The sequence below is a fragment of the Asparagus officinalis genome, chromosome 4 (assembly GCF_001876935.1).
Source record: "Asparagus officinalis chromosome 4, Aspof.V1, whole genome shotgun sequence".
Taxonomy (NCBI): domain Eukaryota; kingdom Viridiplantae; phylum Streptophyta; class Magnoliopsida; order Asparagales; family Asparagaceae; genus Asparagus; species Asparagus officinalis.
Genome location: NC_033797.1, coordinates 30,666,124 through 30,674,923, shown reverse-complemented (window position 1 = coordinate 30,674,923; position 8,800 = coordinate 30,666,124). Strand labels below are relative to the sequence as shown.

Here is an 8,800-nt window from a genome sequence, read left to right as displayed (position 1 = left end):
ACAGAAAAACTGGTTTTTCTGAGTTCTCCGCATAATATGTATCTAATGATGTGTATATATCAGTGCCGGAGGCGCATAGTATCCAATAGTGTTACGTGATAACACTAAATTGCCTACTTTCTCAACTTGCAAGCTGCAAATGGGAGTTCAACAGGGATCGATATGCACATTGGAAACTTGAGTCTTCCTTCTTTTACGATAATTGCTATAATCTTTCCCCTTATCTTTTGTCCAGTTATAGCCTGCCACAAATGTAGACGGAATGAAACAAGAAAAGATCCGAGAAGCGCGTGAGTCAGTTGAAACTTCTTTCGTTTCTAAGTTAAGCCCGAAAGAGTCAAATCAGAAGAATGGAAAGATTATCGGATCCGACCCCAAAGCTCGGATCCGACCCGGAACGAGGACTAAAAAGTCCATGGTTGTGGGACCCGGTGAGAAGAAAGGAGATTGACGCGCTCTCGCTTCTCACGTGGAATGCGGCGGGCCAATCGGAGGCGGTGGATTCTTCGGACGCGGTCAGAGCCGGGTTTGACTTATTATCACCGATACCCGAAACCACAAGGAAAGTAGAGCGCCAACCAATCAAAGTTTTTTTCTTCTTCTTCTCTCATTTATTGCCTTCACCCTTTCTCTTCACACACTTCTTCCAAGTTGTATAGACTTGGATTGGATACCTAGTGGATTATTTTTGGATAACTCCGTTGTTGATAATAGTGTATTGTAGTGGGTTTTAGTCCCACATTGCTTGGGAGAACAAACCTCACACTCCTCTACTTGTATAAATATATGTGCACACTCAATATTCAATTCAAGGGAAATTTACCCAAGATTCTCTCTCTCTCTCTTACTTTAACATGGTATCAGAGCTAGGGCTATTTCCCTTTCAATAAAATTTTTAACGCTTTTGCGTTCTTTTGCCAAATCTTGGCCTTATTGCTTTGCAGCCGTTTAATGTTTTATTTTTTTTATTTTTATTTTTAATTATTTGGCGTTCATCTGCCAGATATTTTGGCCTTGTCGTTTTGCGGCCTCTTAACGCGTTTCGCGTTCTCGTTTAACCTTCGGGTTCTATTTTAAACCTTCGGGTTTCATTCTAACCTTCGGGTTCTATTTTAAACCTTCGGGTTTCATTCTAACCTTCGGGTTCTATTTTAAACCTTCGGGTTTCATTCTAACCTTCGGGTTCTATTTTAACGGCATTGTCGTTTCAAGACCGTCTCTCGGTCTCAAATTAACGGCATCGTCGTTTCAAGCCGTCTCTCGGCCTCAAACGAACGACATTAGTAACAGCATCTCGACATCTTAACGTCTCAAGATTGCTGTTATGGCTCCTTCAGAGAAGATTCCCAAACCACCTTTGCCCCTCAATGATCAAAGTGACTGGGCAGGGTGGTCCACCATTGTCACCAATGCCTTGCGTGGCGCTGGTTTGCTTGATCATCTCACCAGTACGGGACCAGTTCCACCGTCCATCAGCACTGTTGCTTCATCCAGTACTATTGCCTCTGGCAGTGGTGATGTCGATCTTCAGACTGCTCGTGCTCTCTATGTCAAGGAGAGTTCAGAGTGGCAATTGCAGGAATTTCGTGTTATGGATTATCTCACTCGCTGTGTTGGCTCTGGTCTCACTGTCGAGATTGGCTCGCTTCCCTCTGCTCAGGCCATGTGGACTCGTCTCACTGAGCGTTTCACTGAGTGCTCGGGTGCACGGGAGGCATATCTTCTGCAACGCATTTCTCTACAACGCAAAGGTAGTTCATCTCTGCAGTCCCATTTTGGACAAATGCAAGCTTTTTGGACAGAGTTACGCTCCATGCTTCCTGGACGTAATTCCACATATGAAGACTGGCTAGCCTGGTACGAACGGCATGAGGTGCATCAATTGTTTCAGTCCCTTCCTGAATATTCAACTATGGCTGATCAACTACTTCACCAGCCTCAATTTCCGACTTTGGCCTCAGTTATGGGAGCTCTCACTGCTTATGAGACCCGGCAGCAGACAGCACGACTCAATTTGTCAACAGACACTCCTACCTCTTCACTCGAGACTGTTTTGTCTGTACCTGTCACTGCTCCTGTTATGAATTATACTTCTCCACAGGCTCCCTCTCCACAGGCTCGATCTAAGCTCTCTTGCAAATATTGTAAGAAGGAAGGACACCGCATTGAGACATGCTTCAAGCTTCATCCTGAGTTACGTTCCTCAGGTACTGGACGTGGTCGGCGACCCCCTCAGTCTCAACCCTCTCGTACACCAGGATTGTTGGCCAATGCTATACCTTCTACTACTTCAGACTCTACTATTCAAGCTATTGAAAGTCTTCGCCGTCAACTTGATGCTTTTCAACATATCACCTCTACATCCGCCGCACAACTCTCTGGTATGCATTTTGCTGGTTCTTCAGCTAATCCTTCAGTCTCTGGTATGAATGATCTCTGGATTTTTGACTCTGGTTGTTCCTTTCATATGACTTGTAATGCCTCACTTTTATCCTCTGTCTTTACTTCATCCTCTCTTCCTCCTATCTACACAGCTGCTGGACAACCATTGTCCATTACTCAGTATGGCTCTATTACCCCACAAAATGATCCATCTGGTCGTCTAACACTTGGTCCCGTCTATGTGGCTCCACAATTGTGCTTGAATTTAATTTCTATTAGCTCTTTATGCATGGCGGGCCTGTTTGTCTCATTTTCTTCTGATACTTGTATTGTGCAGGATCCACAGACGGGCAAGACGGTTGGGGCGGGTCGTAGGAGGCACAAACTGTATTTTCTGGAATATCTTCACCTTCCAGAGTCCATACGTCCACGTTCTCTTGTTGCTTCTCTTTGTTCGTCAAAACCCTCTACCTCGCTTCCTGCCAATTTATGGCATAGACGACTTGGTCATGTGTGTAATAAAAGGCTGGAGAGTCTTATTCAGTCTGGAGTACTTGGTCCTGTATCATCTAGTTCTAGTATTGAGTCATGTGCTGGTTGCAAATTGGCTAAATTCACTGCTTTACCATTTAAAATGAGTACATCTGTATCCACTTCCTTATTTGATTTAGTACATTCTGATATTTGGGGGCCAGCTCCTTTGCCTTCTTCATCTGGCTACTTATATTATGTTAGTTTTATCGACGATTTCTCTCGTTTTACATGGGTTTACCTACTTAAGAATCGCTCTGACGTACTTACTGCTTATCAAGCCTTCACTGCTATGATTTTCACTCAATGGCAATCTCGTATTAAAGTTTTTCGTTCTGATTGTGCCAAAGAGTACCTATCCTCTGCCATGCGCTCTATCATGTCCTCTCATGGGACTATCTTTCAACAGTCATGTCCCTACACTCATGAGCAAAATGGTGTTGCTGAACGCAAACATCGTCATATCCTCGATACTGCCCGATCAATGCTCATTTCTTACTCTGTTCCTCGTCGTTTCTGGGCTGAGGCTATTCTCACCGCGACTCATGCCATTAATATCACTCCATCTAGCTCTCTTTCCGGTGCTACTCCTTATAGTCGTGTTTATACTCATCCTCCCCGTTATGATCTAGTTCGCGTTTTTGGTTGTCGATGTTTTGTTTTTCTGCCATCTCACGAACGTGATAAATTGTCTCCCAGAGCAGTTTCTTGTGTTTATTTAGGAATTAGTTCAGAACATCGAGGTTATCGTTGTTATGATCCCGCAACTCGTCGAGTTCATATATCTCGTCATGTTCAGTTCGAAGAGGATTCTCCATATTATTCTACTTCTGATGACTTTAATTTCCTCCACTCTACCGATCATGCTTCCCCGTCCACTGCATCACCCACTTCTTCACCTCAATTTTCCTTTCGAGATCTCCCTGACATCTCTCCCTCTCCTTCTGTTGACTCTTCCTCACCTGAGTCTTCTCTTACACCATCTAATCCATATCCTGTGGACACAACTCTCACTCCAGAAAATACTGTTGATCTTCATGCACCTGCGCCAGCATCTCCCCCGCCTGAGGTTCCTCTTGCTCTTCGTCGAGGCAAACGCCCACATGTCATGCCTGCCCGGTATGCTTCTGTTACTTCTTATTCACCTATCTTTCATAACTTTCTTGCTGCCATTCATACTATTGTTGAGCCAAAGTCCTTCCAAGAGGCAGTTCAAATTCCAGAGTGGCGACAAGCTATGGCTGAGGAATTTCAAGCATTTCAGCAAACTCATACCTGGGATATTGTTCCCTGTCCTCCTGGGATCTCTCTTGTTGGCAGTAAATGGGTTTATAAGGTCAAGTTTCGTCCTGATGGCACCATTGAACGTCGAAAAGCTCGTTTAGTGGCTAGAGGTTTTACTCAGCAACAAGGTATTGATTATGAGGAGACCTTTGCTCCTGTTGCTCAGATGCCCACTGTGCGTACTCTCCTTGCGGTCGCTGCTGCTCATCGTTGGCCCTTATACCAGATGGATGTCAAAAATGCTTTTCTTCATGGCTCTTTATCAGAGACCGTATATATGCAACCGCCTCCAGGGTCAAATATTCCTCCGGGACATGTATGTCTCCTTCGTCGTGCTGTTTATGGTCTCAAACAGGCACCCCGCGCTTGGTTTGAGTGTTTTCGCGATGTTGTGCTCAAAGCGGGCTTTATAGAAAGTCATCAAGATGCTTCTCTGTTTGTTCGCACTACATCGCGTGGCAGGGTTTTATTACTCATCTATGTAGATGATATGATCATTACAGGTGATGATATGACAGGTATACAATACGCAAAATCTCAGTTGCAACAACAGTTCCACATGAAGGATCTTGGATCTCTTCGGTATTTCCTTGGTCTAGAAATTTCTCAAGGCCCGCGGGGTGTATTACTGTCTCAACAGAAGTATCTCTCAGATATTCTAAATCAAGCTGAGTTAACTGATAATACAACTGTCGATACTCCACTCCAGCAGAATGTCAAACTTTGCTCTACTGACGGTGAGCCTCTATCTGATCCTACCCGATATCGACATCTTGTTGGTCAGTTGGTCTATTTGTGCATCTCTCGACCAGATATCTCTCATGCTGTTGGTATTGTCAGTCAATTTGTTAGTGCCCCACGTTCTGTACACTATGCTGTCTTATTACGGATTCTTCGGTACCTCCGGGGTACTAGCACTCGCTCACTTTTGTTTCCTGCTACATCTAAGTTAGAGCTTTGTGCATATTCTGATGCTGATTGGGCTGGTGATCCAACTACCAGAAAGTCTACCACAGGTTATTGTATATTTCTTGGTGATTCCCTTATTTCCTGGCGAAGTAAGAAACAAGATGTTATTGCTCTTTCCAGTACTGAGGCAGAGTATCGTGCAATGTCCACAACAGCTAAAGAGATTATTCATCTTCGTCGCCTTCTCAGTGATTTCGGTATTTCTGTTACGACTCCTACTCCTCTCTACTGTGATAATAAGAGTGCCATCCAGATTGCTAATAATCCAGTATTTCATGAAAGGACCAAACATATTGAGATCGACGCTCATTTTGTCCGTCACCAAGTTATCAAGGACAAGACAATTCTACTTCCTCATGTTTCATCCGCTGACGAGCTTGCAGATTTCTTCACAAAGGCCTTACCTGTTCATCGGTTCCAGTTTCTTGTACGCAAACTCACTTTGTTTGATCCAACATGAGTTTGAAGGGGGCTGTTGATAATAGTGTATTGTAGTGGGTTTTAGTCCCACATTGCTTGGGAGAACAAACCTCACACTCCTCTACTTGTATAAATATATGTGCACACTCAATATTCAATTCAAGGGAAATTTACCCAAGATTCTCTCTCTCTCTCTTACTTTAACATCCGTAAGCTTATTCTAATCGGATTGACGGTTTGTAAATAGATTTTTCTAATCGATAGTCACATGATATTTCTTATTAATTGCACATATATATTCAGCATCGATACTCTCTGATATCACTTGGCTTTTATGCCAAGTTGATAACATCTATTCTGAAAAATAAAACATCTTATAATAGAACTAAACATTTATTCATTTTCTTATTGTATTAATGCAGAAAGTTATTTACTCTAAAAGACAAATTATAGATAATTCCACTAATTTGACTTCGGTAGCAGTTATCACCTCTCAATTTTTGGAAAAATGAAGTTGTCTACAAATAGAATGAATAAATTAGAGAGATTATTTGTAATCTATCATTTCTCCAAATAAGTTTCCCATAAATAGGAGGCATCATTTGGCATGCATGTAATTTACCCTTTTCTAGCCCTCTGAAACGAGACCCGACCCGTTGAGAGACGTAGCCGTCTTCAACCCTAATCCGCATGTGGCCCGGGCCACTGGAGAACCGCCAGCTGTCAAGCTGACGCACCGTCTGATGTCAGTCTCCCCCGCTCCCTAACCCTTTTTATTGCAACTCCTCTCTCACAATTTAAAGACTTCTTCAGACCTCTCTCTCTCTCTCTCTCTCTCTCTCTCTCTCTCTCTCTAATCCTCTATCTTTCTCTCTCTCTAAAACTGAATTCTATGGACAAAGGAGGAGGTGGATTGAGTCTAGATCACACTCCCAATTCAGTCTCCCTCCCTTTTCTCATCAAGCGCAAGCAGCCAATGGACTCGGCCCATCGCTTCGACGAGGTGGACTTCTTCTCCGGCGAGAAGAAGGCCCGGCCAACTACCGCCGATAACACCAATCTCGATCTCACCATCAAGAAAGAAGACCTCAACATCAGTGTAAGCATTATTTAATTAATAACACTAATTGTATTTAGCTGCGATTTTTATTTCACTTTGTTCTAGCAAATCTTAATTAATTTATTACTTGTTTGTGATGACTCAGACCGGTTTGAACCTCCTCACTGTGAACACGGGCAGCGATCAATCGACGATCGATGATGGGTCGTCGATGAATGAAGACGATAAAGAAGCAAAACATGAGGTACTTGATTTTTTTTTTTTAAATATCGTGACCCCGATCGATGACAAAACTAGTTTATGCAATTTACGCTCCTTACCTTATGAATTACTAACGAATGAAATCTTGCTATTAATTTGTAGTTAGCGGCCATGCAAGCTGAACTAGCAAGAATGAGCGAGGAGAATCAAAGACTGAGAGGTGTTCTCAGCCAGGTGACCAACAACTACAATGCCCTTCAGATGCATCTCCTCGCGCTTATGCAGCAGCGCAGCCAGCGAGCCAATGATCAGGTTGACGATGAGAAAACTGACGTGAAGAAAGTCGAGAACGGATCGATCCCTATCATGCCGAGGCAATTCATGGATCTCGGCCCATCGAGCACGGCCGCGGAGGCCCAAGACGAGCCCTCTCACTCCTCCACGGACGCCGGAAGCCCGGTCCGTTCGGCATCGCCTACCAACAAAGAGATGGTGCCATTCGGGAGGGAGGAGGCCCCTGAGGCTAAACTGGCGAATTCTTCCTCCAAGGGGGCCGAGCAGGCCCAAGAGGCGACTATGAGGAAGGCCCGTGTATCTGTCCGAGCCCGATCCGAGGCGCCCATGGTCAGTTTAAAAAGATCGGTAGATCGGATCGTACATAGAATTGTAGAGTTTCAATTTTTTGCGCGTCTTCTAGAGAGGATTTTATTGAATTTTTTTTTTCTCTCTCGATTTGTTTCGATTCACAGATAACTGATGGTTGTCAATGGAGAAAGTACGGGCAGAAGATGGCGAAAGGGAACCCATGCCCGAGGGCTTACTATCGATGCACCATGGCTACGGGCTGTCCCGTTCGCAAACAAGTAAGAACAAGCTAGGATTGTTTCGTTAAACTCTTATTAATGAAATACAGGAAATTTTTTTTTTTGGTACGGGAAATATTTACTAATCTGTGCATTTGATATATAGGTTCAAAGATGTGCCGATGACCGTACGATACTGATCACAACATACGAGGGAAACCACAACCATCCGTTGCCTCCGCGCCATGGCGATGGCGGTCAACGACATCAGCCGCCGCGTCGATGCCTATCGGGCGTCGATGTTCGAGCACCGACGGCGCTAATGAACTCCACTTCTTGGCTCGAACCATACTGCCTTGCTCGTCAAGCATGGCCACATCTCCGCTTCGCGCCCTTCCCTACTGTTAATTGACCTGACCACACTCCCAACCCTCTCCAATTCCAAAGGCCGCCGAATGTCCACAGTTCCAGCTCAATTTCCCAAATGCGCCGCAGCGGGATTCGGTGCCGCCGCCGCAGCAGTCACCGTCACTGCCGCGGTCTTCGGGCAGTCTTTGTACAACAACCAATCGAAGTTCTCGGGGCTCCAGAAGTCGCGCGGGTCGACGGTGCCAAGTTGGCCACCCCGAAGCCACAGTCAGGCAGCCGCAGTCGCTAGTGATACTACGTCAGTGCGCGACCCGAGCAATTACGGCGCCATCCCAATTTCACGCGCCGCATTGGCTGCCGCAATCACGTCGATATCGGAGAGGAGGCAGTTCAAACACGAACAACAACAACAACAACAGTAACAGTACAAGTAACAGATCCAACAGTTCGAACTTTCCAAGTAGCTAAAAAGGGCTTAGAGTTTTATTTTGGTTTTGTGAAGGAAGGAAAATACGTGTTTATTAAGTTTTGTTTTATCAATTATTATTTATTTTGTCTTTTGTTTTGGGGGGGATTTATGTGTTAGTAAATGATGATAGAATAAAGACAAGAAAAGAATTTGGTCTATGGTTACGGAGTCCTAGTCTTTTTGTTCGGAGAGTATTATTATATGTGTGATAATGGGGTGGATTGAATTAGATTGGTTTGCTTGTGGGGCTGAGTCTCTTGCTGTCATTAAACTCGCGTCGTTGAGGAGTCCGTAGAAACAGTCCATGCACGT

The 8,800-nt window shown here is 44.5% G+C and overlaps 1 protein-coding gene across 1 annotated transcript; it reads left to right on the top strand.

The window, feature by feature from the left end:
- On the top strand, window positions 6,428–8,646 carry LOC109837086 (probable WRKY transcription factor 31). The gene is given in 10 exon segments (XM_020405172.1): window positions 6,428–6,685; window positions 6,792–6,890; window positions 7,010–7,471; window positions 7,597–7,710; window positions 7,817–7,889; window positions 7,892–8,036; window positions 8,038–8,110; window positions 8,113–8,182; window positions 8,185–8,399; window positions 8,401–8,646. Coding segments are annotated over 10 exon segments (1,545 nt in total). The 5' UTR covers window positions 6,428–6,478; the 3' UTR covers window positions 8,488–8,646.